The 19,449-nt window shown below is 40.5% G+C and overlaps 1 protein-coding gene across 3 annotated transcripts in view; it reads right to left on the bottom strand.

The window, feature by feature from the left end:
• Positions 1-1,775: 1,775 nt before the first annotated feature.
• LOC122655839 (phosphoglucomutase-like) overlaps positions 1,776-19,449 on the bottom strand; it is a 54,553-nt gene continuing 36,879 nt past the window's right edge. For 2 of the 3 annotated variants that reach the window (XM_043850200.1, XM_043850202.1), the window contains 14 exons: positions 9,512-9,564; positions 9,183-9,271; positions 8,683-8,919; positions 8,274-8,338; positions 5,073-5,133; positions 4,861-4,978; positions 4,708-4,789; positions 4,538-4,610; positions 4,395-4,456; positions 3,604-3,699; positions 3,348-3,502; positions 3,174-3,270; positions 2,255-2,332; positions 1,776-2,168 (listed from right to left, as the gene is read on the bottom strand). In XM_043850200.1, the coding sequence (XP_043706135.1) occupies positions 2,061-2,168; positions 2,255-2,332; positions 3,174-3,270; positions 3,348-3,502; positions 3,604-3,699; positions 4,395-4,456; positions 4,538-4,610; positions 4,708-4,789; positions 4,861-4,978; positions 5,073-5,133; positions 8,274-8,338; positions 8,683-8,919; positions 9,183-9,271; positions 9,512-9,564 (1,374 nt within the window). In that variant the 3' untranslated portion in view covers positions 1,776-2,060. Of the gene's footprint in view, positions 2,169-2,254; positions 2,333-3,173; positions 3,271-3,347; positions 3,503-3,603; positions 3,700-4,394; positions 4,457-4,537; positions 4,611-4,707; positions 4,790-4,860; positions 4,979-5,072; positions 5,134-8,267; positions 8,339-8,682; positions 8,920-9,182; positions 9,272-9,511; positions 9,565-19,449 lie in introns of all 3 variants that reach the window. The other variant, XM_043850201.1, reaches the window with a different exon arrangement.

The raw sequence follows: 19,449 nt of genomic DNA on the forward strand, positions 1-19,449 counted from the left end.
TATATAAAAAAAAGAAGAAGATTATTTTGGGTTAGCTTCTGTATATATGTATGTAAACTATTGTCAACGAACTGCTTCTAATGGCTTTATAAACGAATATTGAAAAGATATACTGTAGGTAGGCCTTTTCAGTGTTTTTCTCAGCTTCTTCAAGCCATGATTAACGCATTGATATGATCATTGATATTTCATCGTACGTGGACAAATCTCCTATTTCATTGCTAAAGAAGGTCACCATTCAACACAATATGTGATATCCAAATTATAAAAAGCAGAGATGGTTTTCTGATCATTTTCTATGGTTCAAGACTACTATGATATGGCCCTTTCCCTAAGAAAAATTACTTACAGAAACTTTCCACTTCCTCGAAAGATGATAGGGAATGAGAAAGGAATGATTGTAAATTCTTATTCTTTATTTCATATTATACTGGCATGGGTGAATGGTTCAGTAATTCAGTTAGACCCCCAAAATATAATTCAAAGGGAAAAGAAAAAGAAAAAGAAAAAACTGGGAATTTAACCCGTCCACTAATACATTAAAACAAATACTATGTATTTAACTCTTGATGCCAGCCCAAACATGAGATTGATCAGTTCTGTTTTCTGAAGAATGAGACCTCTGCAAATGGTAAAAGTGAACCTAGGATACAGAACTACAGAGTTCAAGAAAAGAAGGTTGAAGATGTTATCATTGAAAATACAGATGGTTTGGAACTAGAAAACCTTCTTAAAGTTACGAGACTATGATGGTTGGCCATGGAGATAATTTAATCCCATATTTGATGCCTTCTGGTTTATGCACGAGTTAAAAATGTTGTAATGTGCACTACATTTCTAAGGATCTGAACTTCCGATCCCAAACTATGGCTAGAAAAGCAAGATTAGAGTCCCTTAACTTGGTAAACTCTATTGATGTGAACTTGAACTCCCTTTGATTTAATGGTATACTCTTTTCAGTTTCCCTTGCTTGATTTTGATACTTCACAAAGTTATATCTACTTTGAACTCAAACTTAACGCATTAGTAAGAGATTGGAGACTAATTCTTATCAAAATTTTAACCCCGCCTAAACCACTTGACAGATACAGATTTGGTACAACTCTGCTGGTCTTGCACCTGCTCACCTTTATATAAACTCAACAAAACATTAGCCAAACCCTGCCGGTCTGTACAATCCCTAAGGAACCCAGCTAGTTAGTTGCTGTTTTGATTGCCACCCAGTTTTAGGTTACCTTCCAGTCATGGAGGTGTCTTTTCCAGTTGAAGCCAGTTTAATCACAGGGTCCAGACTGGTTTATAGAGCTGTGGTACATACCACGACAAGCTCATCTTCATAAAATTTTATTACTTTCACCAGTACTAAAATTCATGGGTGCTACATTCTAGTGCTGGCCACGTCCATCTCACACTCCAGGTCCTCATCTCCCAATTCCCTTTCTTATTTTTCATTAGATGTTTGCTCTTTTATTTTCTGTTTACAATTTTACGACACCACACTCAGCCACCAGTATGGACAAAACTGTGCTGATTGAATCAAAGAAATCCTGGTAGAAATTGAGCTCCATTAGTAAGCTCAAATTATAGTTTACAGAAATTTTGCAAGTAGGTGTAAAATAGCAATTCTTCTCATTCTTTTCAGCAGTTCTACAATAGGATTCCTTCCATTCTTCCCTGTTAGTTATTCTTATTCCAGTTATCCCCACTCCCTCTCTCAATAAATAAATATATAAAGCACACATACGAGTGTGGACGATGAAAGTTCAAGTAAAATAGGAAGGTAAAATATCACAACAAAGAAAAGTAGCAATATCTTGTGAATCTTCTGCTGAAAGGATGGGGAATTTGTTATTTTCTAGTTGTCTCTTGAACTCTCAGACAGACTAGCTCAAAGTGAAGGCTACTTTGATGTGATCTCATAAGCAAGAGTATCAAATACTAACTGAAATCTCTGAAGCACTTCGACATCACCAATACTAGTCCAAAGGAAACATCCCAGGGGAAGCATGGGAACACAGTAGGGAGCTCACAGGCAACTACACTATTTAAAGCCCTTGGATTTAAACTTGGACAAACTTATCCAGGGCAGATGTGTCCAAAGCTGAGAACTCTTTTACAGCAGCAAGCACAGCAAGTCCAAGCTTCACAGCATCCTCTTTGCTTGGAGTCTGCAATATTTGTCATTCTGTGGCTCAACAGATGTTCTATCATGTAATAGCTGGCAGTCTTTAGATCCCATAAGAGTAGAATTTACCTCGATGTTGAGTGGCAAAACAGGGTCATGAAGAGAGAGTCTAAGAAGGAACCACCCGCCGTAGCCAGAGACCCGAACCTGTTTACACAAAATGTGAGATATAAGTAAGGATGCAATTATGTGATTCTCTTGACCCATAAACAGAATTCTTATAACTGCCCTATCTTGCTTAATGTTTTCCTGGTAGAAAAGCCTATACCAAGTTTTTTTTTTCCTGTAGAATATAAGAAAATATATAATTGTACTTGTTTCATATGTAGAAGATGGAAGGTACATAAGAGTTTTACAGTAGGATCCACTATTTTGTTCAAAATCTGTATAACAATGTAGGAGAAGAAAATATTCACCTACCTTAATTTACTACCAGGCATTTTACATTAAGGAAAAAGAATTCACAGCAATGAACAGAAATTAAAAAGGCACCCTACTGTCATTTAAAATGGAGTTTGAATTCACACATATGTCACATGCACCAGCACTACCTGAACTACATTTATATACTTTTGACTTCCAATCAACTGAGACAATGAATATGTCCAACCACCTCATGATATGTGAGTGTTCATCATACAACCATGTGAATTCCAAGTTTCCAACTGACGTTCTTGAACACCCCACTTACCGGGAGGGCGGTCTCAAGACTACATTAAACCTTCCAGTCACAACTGTACTGAGTTGAGCTCATTCAGCCCATATATGTGTTCAAGCTTAACTGAACTTAATTTCTTTCTGTTTTTTTTTCATTGTCATTTCAAACAGAGATATAAGTAATTATTTTCCCGACATATAGACTATTCGGGAGTTGATAGCTTAACATAGACTCTCAGATCTAAACCCCCAACTACCCCAACCACCCCCAAAGCTTAAAAACAAAAAAGGATTCACAGAAAATGATATTTTGCTCTATGTTGTTGCTTACTCCCTCATAATTAACAGGTGCCTTATGAAGCTCTGGATTTGAACAGGTTGCGTTCTCCAAGTGTTTCAGAACTGCTTCTCCATATTCCCGGAAAGATCTGAAATGAAAAATTTTAAATGAATCCACAATATAAAAGAGCTATCTAGTGTTAAAGAGGGTGATCATCAAGCATACCCTCCTTTGAGATCTGAATGGTTCTGATCTATCTTTAGTCGAAGTTCAACCGCAAAAGCTGCTTCCTCCAAACCCTCTACCAGATCAGTAAGAACTTTGCTGCCATTACCTGTTCCAGAAACTCTGGCTGAAGCAAGTTTATTTAAGAGTTTGATCTGCAATGAAATCCACAGAGAAAATAAAAAGAAAAATAAGGATAATAAGGTTTATAAAATGGGAAAAAACCTTCATGTAGATTGTAAGGATCAGTTCCTACCATAAGGTATGCACCGTCATCAAGCCAAAAGTTCTCCTTGAGGGCTCCATGGCCACTGGTTTCAATAGCCAGATGTGATTCCTCACCAAGAGAGTTCTGTCAACATTGTTTTAGCTTCAGTAAGGGATGGAGAAAAAAAAGGGGGAACTAGACTTCACTCAAGTTCTGTCAACCTGTTCCTACTTTGCTTTTTTGTAGTACCATCAGGCACACCATGACTTCACTCTAAATAATCCCAGAGCACCATTTTCCACTCTCACATCCTTTGATGTGGAATCCTAGTCATGCTTTTAAGTTGTTAAAGCACAGGAAAGCAGGCCCTCCCTCCACCTCAGGAGAAAAAATCCCTATCCAGCAGGTGTCTTCTAACTGGATACCACACCACATATTCTTCATTACCTCTAAGCATCAGGCCACCAAGACCTCCTTGTGTTCTACAACCTATACATACAGGCGTATTTCCACCAAGCCATTCTAGTTTTGAAACACCTTGACCAGCCCCAATCTGTAGACTATTATTCAGGGACTTTTGGTCAAAAAGCAAAGTAGCAAACCTCTATTTTCATCCATTTCTCATATCATTTACAATATAAAAAATTCAAATATTCAGAAGCTTAGAAAAACAGAGTTGAGAAGCAGTCATAAAATACAAGAGAACCATAAATAAAAGACAGAATGAAAAAAGAATAAACCTTCCCAGGAAAATCAAATAAAACATGTTTGCAGTAAGAAGCAGTCTAGAGCTCATGCATGAATTGTAAAATGCAATTGGTGTAATATAAAAATCTCACCAAGCGAATTCCTTCATCGATGACATTTTTGTATCCTCTTTTGAACCGGTGGTGTTTTCCTCCTTCGGAAATTATAATTGATGAGAACAAAAACATAATCCATCACAAAAAAAAAGGAATATTTTTATATTTCAGTTCCTCACCAAGTTTCTTTTCAATAAATGTAGTTAACCCATCTGACGTCACGCTGTCTGTGACAATAGTTGTTCCCGGATGCTACATTTGAACATAATAGAACAAAATATTATTAAACATTCTGACAAGACTTAAATGTCATTGTCACCAAGACACATGCATCAGGGAGAAATCTTACTTCCTCAAGAACAATGGCAGACATCAAAGCTATTAGGCGGTTGCGGTTGAATTCACAGCCTGAAGAATCCACAGCAGCAGATCTAAAGGAAACCGTTTTTCAGTAACACCTTATATGGATTAGATGCAACACATGAGCAGTAGAAACAATCACCTGTCGACATCTGTATCAAAAATGATGCCCAAATCAGCCTTGTTATTAAGAACTGCTTGGGTTATGGCTCTCATTGCTGCTTTATCCTCTGGGTTAGGAATGTGATTTGGAAATAAACCTGATGCCAAAGTCAACTTTTTAGATATGACACATAAAAAAATAAATTAAATAAAAAAATGATGGCTCATCAGAAGTAAAAATTTAGAAATTACCATCTGGCTCTAGAAACTGACTACCAGTAGTAATAGCTCCTAGAGGTTCAAGAACCTTTCCCTGATAAAAGTAAAATAGATGAGTCATAGTTAAATGTATAGCAAAAGGTTCAACATCCATACAATTACAGATATGGTACATGTTAGCCTACCAAGCAGATGATATCCATTCAAAGTTTTTCACGTGGTAGTAAAATAAGAAATTCATGCAGTAGTTTCATGAATGTCTAAAGGGACCACTTATTTATGGAAGTATAAATTCTTCATTTAACTTGGACTGCGATACAAGAAGATATCTGCTTTTTTGGTGAATATTTTAATAGGTTCAATGCAAATATATACAGATTCCAGGTTATACAATAGCCAAACACAGGCTTTCTAAATGCTGACCAAAATCACCAATGAACATTCATAGAACAAAAGAGGCCAACAAGATCCTGATATGCTATGAAAAGGGGAATCAAAACATGTTCCACAAGACAATCACTTCCAAATTGCTATGTATCATATGATCTCATTGAGATTAAACGTGAATCTCAAATAAAGCTTTCACAGTTTTCAACAGGTGCAGGATAGGGAGTAAGGCGTATGGAAGGTTTAAATGCGGGGTATGCATATCCGAAAATTGGATTCAATGTGTTGATGAATTGAAGCAGCACATCCAAGATCCCAGACGAACTTAAACCAAAATGCGTTGGATATGATTCATGACCTTCAAAACTAGGGTCTAGAGGGTAATAAGGTTAGTTGCAAAAGAATTTCAAAAAGAAATAAAAATTAATAATAATAAACAAAGGAATGACACTTATGGGTTTGAAGTATTCACATTTGTTAATAACTCTAAACAACAACTGAGTCGTATCCCAACTAAATGGGTTCGGCTACATGGACTCTTAATCATGTTCCTAGGCCATTCAACTCAAACAACTCCTCATATTCACCAAATCCTCAACTTCAGATCTCAACATGAAACAAGCCCTGAGTCCACCAAAGCTCCGGTCCATTAGCAGTGACAAATAGGCTACCATAATATAGAAGTCCACGAACTAATCCAAACTTTGAGAAGATGCCTTCTGTAACAATATGAGAACCTGAAACCAGTACTTACGAGAGGAAAGGAGGAAAAAAGAGAGAGATTATGGTGGAGAAAAAGGGGGGAATCCTAGAGCCACGATAGGATTCAGAATAGTCCCTACTGTGGCCTAGGTCCACCACTTATATTGCTATTATTAGGAGTCCTACTAAAAGACAATTAAAACCAAAGACAACTGAAGTAAATAACAATGGCTTTACATAAACTATGACCCAACGTAGATTCCCACTCTCAACTTAATACAAACACTCCCCCTCACAGTACAATATTTAACCCTCACGCATATATATATATATATATATATCCCATACCCAGTTTGGAACAGCCACTAAGAAATGTAGGCATAAACGTCTTAATGAACATAACGCCAAGTTGATTGCATGAGTTAACAAACGAAGAAAAGATCAGTTTCTGCATAACAACATTCCTCACAAAATGGCAGTTGACCTCAATATGTTTGGTCCACTTATGGAAAATCGAATTACTTGCAATATAGATTGCAGCTTGATTATCACAACACATCTCCACAGGCTTAGTGACTGAGAATTCCAACTCCTAAATGAGAGATTTCAGCCACATCATTTCAGCTAAAGCATGTGCCGTAACCCGATACTCAGCCTCTGCACTCGACCGAGCCACTGTAGTCTGCTTCTTACTCCTCCAGGTAACAAGATTTCCACCAACAGACGTACAGTATCCAGTAGTAGATATGTGATCACCGTTCAATAATAATCCAACAATAGAGAACTGATAGAACCAGTAAATGGCAACTCTGGCCAGCAAACAACAGCCCAACAAAGATCAAGGTAAACACTCTCTGATGGTTCCCCAAGATTAGAGAGAGCAGGTCATTAGGGGATAAAAACCCCACAATATCACAGTAATCTGACAACAAAATAAAAAACCAGCAGCAAAAATCCAATTCTGAAATCATAAACCCAGAATTTGAGAGATTTCAGACAACAGAAAATCCAGGTGTCAGATTGACACCAAATTCTACCATATTCTGGTCGAAAGTCACTTCTGAAGGGACATATCAGCCCTAAAATATTGGCCAGATCAGATGGACAGATTCCCAGAGAAGGGAATCTCAATCTGGCCAAAAACCCTTGAAAAACAGGGAACCGTAGGGTGCTGTAAATAGGTCTTTAATCAGTAAAACTAAGGTATAAATTAATACCAGTAGAGGGAAAACCTTAGGGTATCACTGCTACAAGTATCCACCACTGTAATATCCTTCATGTAATTGACATATCTGAAGTAGATTCATCTTCCAAGTAGATTTATTCCAAAGTGGAAGAACAAGAACATATATGGAGAGAACCTAGTTTCTCATCATATAGCTACCAACTAAGGTTCCATAGAGCAGATATGGCAGTATAGGTTGCTGCAACCAGAAGGGGAAAACCTTGAGAGAACTTCAAAACAGAGGAGAATAGGGACTGGTTAAGAGAACTCTGATACCATGTAATGATATAAGAACCTGAAACCAGTACTTATGAGAGGAAGGAAGAAGGAGAAAAGGGGGGGGGGGGGGGGGAGGAATCCTAGCACCACAATAGGATTCAGAATAGTCCCTACCATGGCCTAGTCCACCACTTATATTGCTATTATAAGAATTTAAGAGTCCTAAAAGACAAATCACAACCAAAGGCAACTAAAGTAAATAACAATTAACATAAACTATGACTCGATATAGACTTCCACTCTCAACTTAATACACACTCCCACGTTACAATATTTAACACTTTCAGCCTTCCAAAACTGCTTCGCCACAGATGAAATTTTTTAGCCAACTTATAATTTATTGGTGCTCATAGAACTAAAACAATGTAGGCACCTCATGGGGACCTGCAACTAAGTTTTTAGGCCCACGGGGTTGGATAGTAAGAAAAGGTCTTACCAAGAAACTTTTAACGAATATTCAGCACTATGAAATGATTTCATGTAACCGACCTTATTTAGTGGGGATTAGGCTGAGTTGAGGGAGTTATGAAATGATTTCATGTGATTGTGTATGTGTAGACCCATCAGTCTAAGAGTTCATTTTGACTGCTAAGATAAGAAATATTTTATTTGTTTAAGAATAAGATAAGAAATACACTTACGGCAAAAAAACCTCCTGCTCCATTCCCCGCATCAACAACTATATGAAAACCCTCCAATGGCTTATCTGAGCGTAGAAATAAAGAATACTTATGAGCACAATGAAGATAGATCATATAACAGATGATATTAACATACTAAGCGATAAAAACAAGAAGGAAAAGAACTACCATGCAATAATAGATTAATCCAAACCACACAGTTTACTGCCTGGATTGAATGGTTTGACAAAAGACCAGATGATTCAAATGTCTTTCCAGGTTTCTAAACACTTTAGGTTCAATAGCTAAACAGAACCAAAGACATGCTCAGGCAATGGACTGACCCAACTAGGTCGATCCAGGTTAAAAACAACTGCTAATTACTTCAAGTGCTTGAATCGCTTTACTACATCTATCAGGAAAATATTACCGATATTCCCTGCAGCTTTGCGAACTGCCTTTACAAGATCAGAAGTGTAAACGGACATGTAGTCCACCCTTTTTATGGATGCAGAAGCTGACTGTTCAGAGGCTCTCAAACCTTCAGCTGAAAATTTATCATATATACTTGCAGCACGCTCCAAGATATCAGTAATGTCACCTTTCCCCAGTCCTCCAGAGTTTGTGAAAAACTTAAACCCATTTCTGTTGTATGGAAGATGACTAGCTGTTTGCAGAAATAAATCTGAGTTATACAAATCTTGATTGTTCAATCCCACAGTAAAAAAAAAAAAAATCCTTTGAAAAGCCATAGAATGAAGAAATTACAAAAATGGGTAAGCCAAGTGATAACTGATCATTTCATAATAAAGAATTGTCTAATGTAGAGAATCATGATTAGTAGAGAGTTCTGATCAAGAATGCCATATTATTAAGCACGCAATCCTCTTACAATGTGCTACTGAAACCAATAAAGATGCTGCAAGATACCTGTTATCATTATGGATCCATCAACTGGACAGAAAAAGTCATCATCTTCCGTAATTGTGCTGTTAAACATTGCAGGTGTAGATGCTAACCTATAGACAGAAGAAGCAAATACCCAGTGTCCAGTTATAATGAGTAACAGGTAAGAGCAGAAGTATACTTGAAAATGGCATCAATATGTACTAGAGAGAGACAGAGAGAGAGAGACACATGAGAGTCATATCGCTTGTAAATCACTTAGCAATTATACCACTTGTGATCGCTTAAAAAGACATGAAAAATGAATAGTTTATCCAATACAGATAACGAATAATTATGCAATTATCACTTACCCATACTGAATAGCATCCAGGCCAGCACGAGTAATTCCTCGAGAAACTGCATCCTGAAATTGGACCATCAAACTTTTAGAAATCTTAAATTAAAAGTAGTTAATGAGTTAATAAGTTCATAATTAACTCAATTTATTGCATCTAGTCTTATTATCCCTTAGCTCCAAGCCTCCAACCATGAGAACTAGAGAGAGAAACAGCTCTTTCTCAAAATCAAATCAATTTATATTTCCCAATGTCATAAATTGTATCATTTGCATGTATGTATACTACTTTCCTACTTATAGGAAAACAAAAAACTTAGAAACTAACAACTAAAAAGACACACATACTTCTGCTATTCTGGCCAACTAAAACCCAAACTTAGAAATTAAATACATAACCTTCAACTATATAGACCCAAAAAAAAAGGCCCTAAACCGATCGGTATTCGGTTATACTCATATTAGCATTAAGGGATAACTACAACAAGGAGAAAGCTTTAAATTGAGTTGCTTTAATTAGTTTATGGGTTGATCTTCATCTATTTGAGGAACTAAAAATTTTTTTCTCAGTTAATGCAGCTCAGTCAACCACAATACCTGAAATGAAATCTATGCCATATCTGTAGAAGGTGTCCCTTTCTTTCTCGTTTTCTTCCAGTCAGAGCAAATCCCTTCACTTTACGTGAGGTGAAGTGAGGTGAGCCCAACAAAAAGGCTGAACAGCCGTTAGCAAAAAGAGCAGAAAGAAGGGAGAAGAAAAGCATAGGGAGTAGCAACGTGACGTAAGATGACAATAGAGCGGTTTAAAGCCAATTCATGATCTTTCCAATTTAGTTTCATTTATGTGCATTCACTTCCCAACCACCCACCTTCCCCCTCTCTTCATTTACTAACCTTTCCTTCTGGATTAAGTGAGCTTTTACACTGTTGAGACAGGTCCGGATGAGGGTTTATGCCATGGCTGTTTGGAACTTCACTTTCCAATACCTGTGTTTCTACTTTGTTTACTGTTCTCTTTTCTCTGATTGTTTCCTCTTGAACTCGCTGCACCGCTCTGCCTTGGCTGGATGAGTGGTTCCTCACATTTGGGGGCACTCTTCTTGCTTTTTGTGGTGCTTTCTTATTCGGTTTGATCCCCCTGGTGGGGTCTTGCCTGTGTTGCGCTTTTACTGTGTTATTCTCTTTCCCATCTTAGTCATCCACTTTGGTTTGATCCCCATGGTGGGGTCTTGCCATTTCCTTGTTTTTTTCCCTTTCTTTGCTGCTGTGGTGTTGTTGTTGCCCATTTGGGTTTCCACTTTCATCTCGGCTACTTCATGGCTTCCCGTGGTCCCCCCCTAAGGTCTACTGGCACTGGTTTTCGAAGACCACATCACAATCGTCGCCGTTTTGACCTGGGATATGGCTGGACTGAGGCCCCTTCTTGACCACGGCTTGCTACTGCTGCTGGTAGTGATGATGTTCTATCTGTGCCTTCAGAGTTGTTGAATTTAGGTATGAATGGGAGAAACCTAAGCAGCTTTTACAACAAGGATCACCCAGTTCTCTTCGGGTTCACTGTTGGATTCCCAAAGCCTTCAAAGGATATCTTTTGTAACCATTTCTCTGTCATCTGGGAACCACTTGGTGTGCTCTCTATTACATCAAGTGCTCTCTATTACATGGATTGCTGAAGGAATGTTCATTGTTGAAACTATCTCTATGGCTGCTCGTGATAAGCTACTGTCATTATGTCCTTGGTGGTGTGGAAAAGTCCTCATCAATCTTGTGCCTCATGCTTTGGATGATATTCTGTTTGCTTCTGAAAGGGAAGCTGTACCTATTTGGGTTCAGGTGAGTCCAGTGCCCATCGAAGCCTTCTCTTTTGACACAATTAAACAAGCTGTGTCATGTGTAGGAAAAGTTATAGATATCTATCCTAAAAATGATCTGGGACTGCCTCTTAATGTTGCAAGAGTGAAGCTTCTTATAAAATGGTGAAGGCCAATCTGTGTCCTTTCTAAGATCCGTAATAATCGTGGGGATCTCCTACCTGTTGTACTCAAGTATGAGGCTTTCAAGATTTGTGGACGTTGTGGAAGACTGTGTCATGAACTTAGCTCATGCCCTACCCTGGCGGAGGCCGCAAGCTCAAGTTCTAGTGGTTTTGATCCATGTTCTGGTCTTTTCGAGCAGGCCTTGACCTACCCTCTACAAATCAACTTTACTGGCTTTACCACTGACAACCAGTTTGAACCGGGTGATAATGCTGCTCTCCCTTCTGATCCACCTGCTCCTATTATTACAGAAATTCTCGAGGAGCATGAGACTATTGATGTTTTGACGCCACATGTGGGAGTTCAGGCTTCTCCAAGTGTTGCGGCTGTAGATATGGATTGGGAAATCTCACTCTTGAATGATTCACCTGACTGGGGGGTGGGTCTCAACTCCGGCTGCTTTGCAGCTGAATTAGTCACCGCTGACCCATTGGCTTCCTCCCTACCCGGCATGGACTCCCTCCCTATCATTGGTGAATCCCTCTCTGAAGACTTTGTTTCATCCTTGCTGGATGAACCTACCATTGAGTTATCTATGGATGCCGTGCATGATATGACCAAGGTGCATTCCAGTCAGGTTTGCGTTGGTGGTACTGCTCCAACAGCCGCGGTGTACTCTCCATCTCCATTGGATATTGACCCTTCGGTTGGGGTTGCTACTAGTTCGGTTGACACGAACCCTGCTGCTATTCGGGCTCAGACCTACTTGGGGGATCATCTTGGGGGGCCTTCTCTCAAGAAAAGGAAGCTGTCTAACCCTCCTATTCCCCCTTCCCTTGCTGTTGAATTTTCTAATTTCAAACCACATCTGGAACAGAGTATTGCAACCTCCAATGACCCGAATTTCTTCATCTCTATGGTTAAGGACTGGATTAATGAAATCAGCTATGACTCTTTTCGGAGTTCCTGGACCTCAACTCTGATGATGGCATAACCCTCAGCTCGGATCCTGGAATAACAGTGGAACCAAGCTCACTTAATCCGGTATTTTTCTTTACCCATTTCCAGAATTTTTTTAACTATTTCTCTGTCTTTTTCATTTTAATGCTGAGTCTTGCACTTTGCACCTGGGATCTGAATCGAAGAGCTTTGCTTAGATCTTTCTCTCCCCGCCGTGGATATCATTTTTGTATGTTTACTATCACTCTGCATTTTCTTACCATTCTTATATTCTCTTGGAATACCCGCGGCTTTAATAATAATTTTACTCAGAAATGTCTCTCCTTTCATATATCTAAATTTATGCCTGATATTATATTTCTGTGTGAGACTAAATGTTCAGATCATGAATGTATTAGGCTTAAGCACCCTCTTTCATCTTACTACTCTGTCTGCTATTCTAATAGCTTGGGTTCTCATGGAAAGAAAGGAGGGCTTTGGATTTTAACCAACCCAACCTCGAACATTTTGGATCATCACATTACGGAAAATTTTATTGGCATTAAAATTAAGGATGGAGGTTTACATATCTCTTGGTTAATTTGTCTGTATACACCACCCCATTTAACTCAGCGAACTTTGATTTGGAAATAATTATTGGTTTTCTTACAAACTCTGTAGGAGGCATTCTGCATTATTGGGGATTTCAGTGAAATTCTCAACTGCCACGAAAAGCTTGGTGGTGCTACCTTTCAACCTACCACGGCTACTTTCCTATTGAAAGATATTATCCATTCTTTCTCTTTGGAAGATGTGAAACTCTGTGGTTCTAGGTTTACCTGGTCTAATAAACAAAAACCACCCAAACTCATTAAGGAATGTCTTGACCGCGCCATGGCATCCCTGGCTTGGTTTTCCACCTACCATCATGCCTCTCTATCCAAACTTTCTCCTTTAGGGTCGGACCATAATCCCATACTCCTTTGAACTTCTAGATCCCGACCAAGTTACAAGTGCTATTTCCTTTTCAAGAAGCCTGGATACATTACCCTGAGTTCCATGCATGTTGTACTTCCTCTTGGAATTCAAATCCCCGGTACACTATTGTCTCCAAACTTTCTTCTCTTTCCAATATGTTAAAAAAATGGAACAAAGATACTTTTGGTCATGTCAATAACCTGAAGAACCATCTGTTTAATAGCTTTCTATCTTGCTCTGATGGTCATGCTCCTGATCAAGACTTACTTCTTTCGATTAACAGAAAAATTGGTTGGATTTTTTATGCAGAGGAAGCTTTCTGGTTTCAAAAATCAAGACATACTAACATCAGAGATGGAGACAGAAACACCAGGTATTACCATTCGGTTGCAAAAACAAACCTGAGAAAGAGAAGAATTGACTTTTTCTGGAATGATGAGGGGCTTAAAATAGAAGATCCTAAATTAATGGCTCATGTCTTTGCTAAACACCTTAACACAGTGTTCACCATCTCTAACCCATTAGAAGCCAGTTTTGTCGAATGTTTATTCCCTTCTATACTCCCTCCTCAGGAACTTCCATCCCTCTGTGATTCCCCAACTGTTGATGAACTTAAAAAAGTTGTGTTTTCCTTTGGCCCCTTGAAAGCACCAGGATTTTTCGGATATCAAGCTTGTTTTGTTCAAAAGTTTTGGATTCTAATCTACCAGGACTTGATGTCTTTAGCTTTGAATTTCTTTGGGACTGGCTTTATACCCCGTGGGCTTAATCATACTTTGATTTGCTTAATACCAAAAACCGAGAATGCTTCTAAAGTTGGGGACTTTAGGCCTATTAGTCTGTGTAATGTGACTTACAAAGTTTTATCTAAACTCGTTTCTAACAGGCTTAAAGGTACGTTGCATTCCTTTATCTCTCCATTTTAGGCAGCTTTTATCCCTGGTCGGCAAATCACTGATAATATCATTATTGCGCAGGAGATCTTTCATTTTCTTAATCATACAAGGGAAAAAATGGGATATGTTGCTATCAAAATCGATATGTCAACAGCCTATGACAGGATTGAGTTGAACTTAATCACCTCTATCTTCAACTTTTTGGGATTTGGTGAAAAATGGGGTAATTTGATTTATTCTCTTATCTCATCCACTTCCTTCTCAATTAAGATGGAGGCAGCCCTTTTGATTTCTTTCATGCATCCAGGGGTATCCGACAAGGATGCCCCCTAAGTCCATACCTCTTTATTGCGGCGATGGAGGTCTCATCCAGATTTTTTTCTGCTTATCGAGACTTGAATCTATTCCAGGGAATTAAAATCTCCAGGTCAGCCCCTGAAATATCTCATCTTCTTTTTGAGGATGATTTTGTCATATTTTGTCGTGCTACTCCAAATGATATTTTGACCATTAAGGCTATTCTTGATCTATTCTCTGACCTCTCAGGACAAGAGATTAATTTGTATAAAAGTGGCATTCATTTCAGCAGAAATGTTCCTGCAATAGATAGGAATTCCCTCTGTTCCCTCATTGGTATAAAGGAAATGTCAAAAGATTCAATTTACCTGGGAACTAACCTGTTTCATTGCAAATCGAAAGTTAAGGAACTCGAAGGAGTTGTGGCACGAATGCAAAGAAAACTCTCGTGGAAATCCAAATTTTTATCCTATGCTGGTCGTAACGTCCTAATCCAATCAGTGCTAGCTTCCACCCCAGCTTATCTAATGAATTGCTTTCTGTTTCCTCTCAAAGTGTGTAGAACTATCGATTCTATCTACCTTAACTTTTGGTTGGGTAATGTGGAGGGAAACCGAAAGAAAACTTCCCTTATTTCGTGGGATAGAATGTGTTTACCTAAGTCAACAGGGGGTCTGGGTTTTCGTAAGGCTGAAAATCATAATAAAGCCTTACTAATGAAATTGGGATGGAGACTACTCACTGAGTCTTCTTCTCTCTGGGCAAGAGTTTTAAAAGCTAATTACTTCCCTAAATTGTCCTTCTTTGATCCAACTACTCGTGTTAAAAAAGGCTCTTGGACTTGGAATAGTATTTCACATATTATACCTTCCTTGGAGAAACTGCTACTAAGGAAAGTTGGAAATGGAAAATCCACTTTTTTCTGGTCTGATAAATGGATTCCATGTCTCTCAGGTAATCTCTTAACCTTCACTCACCTCTATTGACCCTATTGATCGTATGGCCAAAGTTGATAAATTTTTTTTTTTTTTGGTGAATAAAAAATTATATTACCAAAGCCCAAGGGTGTCGAAAAGGAGAAGAGAACCGAAAAGGGGGGGGGGGGAGAGCGGGTTCCAGTCCCAATTAAGAGGGGGAGAGGGATTTTAAGAGAGCACTATCTAAACCCCAGGACACAACAATATGCCTATTCCTTGGGGAGTCCAAAACAGCCTTGGTAGGAAGAAAAGTAAGCTTAGTGGAGACATCTCAGAAGATGGCTTTCCAAATCAAGTCAAAAGAGCGAGATTTGGAGGTCCATCTCCTAAGGTTCCTCTCCATCCAAATGTGGTAAAGAGTAGCACAAAACACAAGCTTGCCAATAGCGTCACAGATCGAGCAACCATGATAAGTCATGACCAACCAAAGCCACTCTTGAGTGAAAGGGAGATGTCTCCTCCTACTAGGCCAGATAAACGAAAGGGCTTTTTTCCAAATCGTAGAGGTAAAGGGGCATGCAAAAAAAGGGTGGTCAATGTCTTTTGAACCATTCCAACAGAAAATGCAAGATGGGGGGACAAGGATTCTGCGGTGGGAGAGGAAGGCTTGAGTAGGGGGGCAAAGGTTAAGGGTTCTCCAAGTAAGGAAGCTATGTCGAGGGATGTGGCCTTTGAACCAGACTAACTTATGCCATAGGATAGTAGGGGCTTGGGTTTTGACTAGGTTCTAGGCAGAGCTAAAGCTGAAAAGACCATTAGTAGAGGGGAGCCAAATAACCTTGTCCGCGTGAGCATGGGCGGAGGGAGGAAGGGTAGGGAGGGAATTCCAGATCAAGGAGAGGGGGAGGAGGGTAGGGGAGGGGGGGGGGGACCAGGAACCCTGAAAGATGATGGAGGAGAGGGGAGCAGACTTCGGAATGCCAGAGGAATAGATTGTTCTGGCTCCAAAGAAGTTGCAGAGGACACCAAAGGGATGCCAGAGGGAGGTGGAGGATCCATCCATGATGGAGGAGGAAATGGCTCTAAGGGCCAGGGGGCGGAGAAGAAGGATCTTACAGTCCAAATGGAGTCATTCTTGAGGAGGTGGGAGTAGACCCAATGGACCCAAATGGAGTCATGCTTAGAGGAGATTTTCCAAATAAGCTTCAAAATACCCGCGGTAATGGAATCCCGGATTCGGCGGATGCCAAGACCTCCTTCGGATTTTGGGAGGCAGATGGATTTCCAGCTGAGAGGGTGGAGGAATCTGTGGGATTCTTTCCCTTTCCAAAGGAAAGCACAGAAGAGGGCTTCCATAGCTTTGATGGTGGCTTTGGGAAGGGCAAAGATGCCGCACCAATAGATGTAAGATGATTGAAGCACCGATTTGATGCATTCAAGCCTATCCGCATAGGATAGGAGTCTACCCTTCCAGAGCTGAAAACGCTTGCGAATATTGTCAAGCATAGGAGTGCAATGATGACTAGAAAGCCTAGTAGGGATAAGGGGAAGACCCAGGTATTTCACTGGAAAAGAGCCAAGAGAAAAACCAGTGAGACGGAGGAGGTAGTCTTGGTCAAGGGTCGAGACACCAGAGAGGAAGAGTTTGGATTTAAGGAGGTTAATGCAGAGGCCAGAGAGACTCTCGAAGAGGTTAAGGGAAGCTATGATCTCGAAGATGGAAGAGGGGGAAGCTTTGGAGAAGATCATAAGGTCGTCAGCAAAGGCCAGATGGGTGAGGTTCAGATGTTTGCATTTGGGAATTGGGGAGATGAGGTGGACATCGGTTTTGGCTTGGATGCTCCTAGAAAGGACTTCCAGGGCCAGAGAGAAGAGAAAAGGAGAGAGGGGACATCCCTAACGAATTCCAACTTTGGATTTGAAAAAACCCGCAGGGGAGCCATTCACAATAACCGAGAAAGAGGGGGTGGATAAGCAGGCATGGACCCAGCGAATGAAAGCGAGGGGGAATCCCATCTGGAAGAGCACATCACCGATGAAGTCCCATCTGAGGGAATCAAAAGCTTTGTGAAGGTCAATCTTCATAAGGGCAGCAGGAGAGTGGGATTTTTTGTCAAATCCACACACAGTCTCAGAGCAAAGAATAATATTATCCGCAATGCTTCTACCCTCGATGAAGGCAGATTGGTTGGGGCTGACCAAGGCAGGGATGACAAGCTTGATCCTATTTGCCAGGATTTTGGCAATGAACTTAAAGAGAAGATTACAAAGAGAAATAGGTCTGAAGTCGGAAAGAGAGGAGGCTCCATCACATTTAGGGATAGAGGTAAAGGAAGGTTTGGTTGACCTGAGCAAGCTGGCTGGGGTTGAAGAAGAAATTGCGGATGGCTTTGATGAGATCGTCCTTAAGATGGTCCCAACAGCTAAGAAAGAAAACCATGCTGAAGCCATCAGGACCGGGGGCCTTATTGGATTTATGGGACAAGATAGCCTTATTAATCTCATCATCAGAAGGGATGGCAAGAAGAGAGTTAGCCAAGGAGGAAGGGACAAATTTGTTAATGAGACCAGGGGGGAGGGGGGAGGTGGGGGTTGAAGAGAGAGGAGAAAAAGGAAGCGGCCTCGGTCTTGATATCAAGGACAGAAGAAAGGGAGAATCCATCACGGGAAATGAGCAGGGTGATGGAGTTGTAGCTTTGCCTGGCTTTCAACGAGTGGTGGAAGAAAGCCAAATTGGAATCCCCAAGCTCCAGCCATTTGGTACGGGATTTCTAGCGGAGAAAGCTTTCTTCTAGGGAGGAAAGGGAAAAGAGCTCATCAGAAAGCTTTCTCTCCTCCTCAGCCAGCAGAGGGCAAAGCAGATTCACTTGCAGACGAGATTGCACGGAGGCAAGGTCGGAACGGCAAGAAGAGACCCGGGAGGGGAGATTCCCAAAGGTGGCAGAACTCCAGAGTTTGAGCTCAGCTTTGGTGAGCCGGAGCTTCCACCTTTGGGATGGTAGGGAGGGAGGGGCAGTGGACGGGGGAGCTCCAAGCTTTGAGGATGGTAGGGAGATAGAGCTGATGGGAAGTCCACAAGTCGAAGAATTTGAAGGGCTTGGGGCCAAAGGAGGAATACTGCTGGATGAGGAAATGACAAGGATTGCGGTCGGAGAGACCTTGGAGACGGAAATTGGCATGGGAGTGAAGGAAGATGGTGAGCCAGGCATCATTGGTGAGGAAGCAATCTAGCTTGCAAGCAATTCTGTCGATTCCTCCTCGACGATTGTGCCAGATAAGGGGGGAGCCCGACCAACGGAGATCATCAATACCAATATCCTCAATGCAGTCATTAAAAGGCTTGACATTTTGGAACTCAATTGGGCAACCACCAATTTTCTCAGATTGGAATCTGACAGTGTTGAAGTCACCTCCCACTCCCCAAGGGAGAGGACCAATCCCAACTTTAATGAGAGCCAAGTCATCCCAGAGAGAAACGCGGTCAACAACCCTGTTGAAGGCATAGACAAAAATGATATAGAAGGAGATGGGGGAATTAGGGAGGGAGAGGAGAAGGTGAATGAGCTGGGGGGAGGAGTGAGAGAAGGAGATGTGATTTTTGGAGGGGTCCCACAGGATCCAAATCCTTCCATTTGGAGAATGGTTGTAATTGGAGATGAAGGACCAAGAGGGGGCAATAGAAGCTGCAATGCGAGAGGCATTCTCTTGCAGGACACGAGTTTCCAAGAGGGCGCAGAAGGAGGAGTGAGAAGATTTAATGAGGGCTCTAATGTCATGGTGCTTGGCCAGGGAATTGAGGCCCCTGGTATTCCAAAAGAAACCGACAGACATGGGAAACTAGAGGGGGAAGGGCAAAGTTGATAAATTTACTGTGGGATCCAATTAGAACTCGGGGTTGTTAGATAATTACTTACCTTTGACTATATCTTCCCGTGCTCAATTGCTTAATAT

Source organism: Telopea speciosissima, chromosome 3 (assembly GCF_018873765.1).
Source record: "Telopea speciosissima isolate NSW1024214 ecotype Mountain lineage chromosome 3, Tspe_v1, whole genome shotgun sequence".
Classification (NCBI taxonomy): Eukaryota; Viridiplantae; Streptophyta; class Magnoliopsida; order Proteales; family Proteaceae; genus Telopea; species Telopea speciosissima.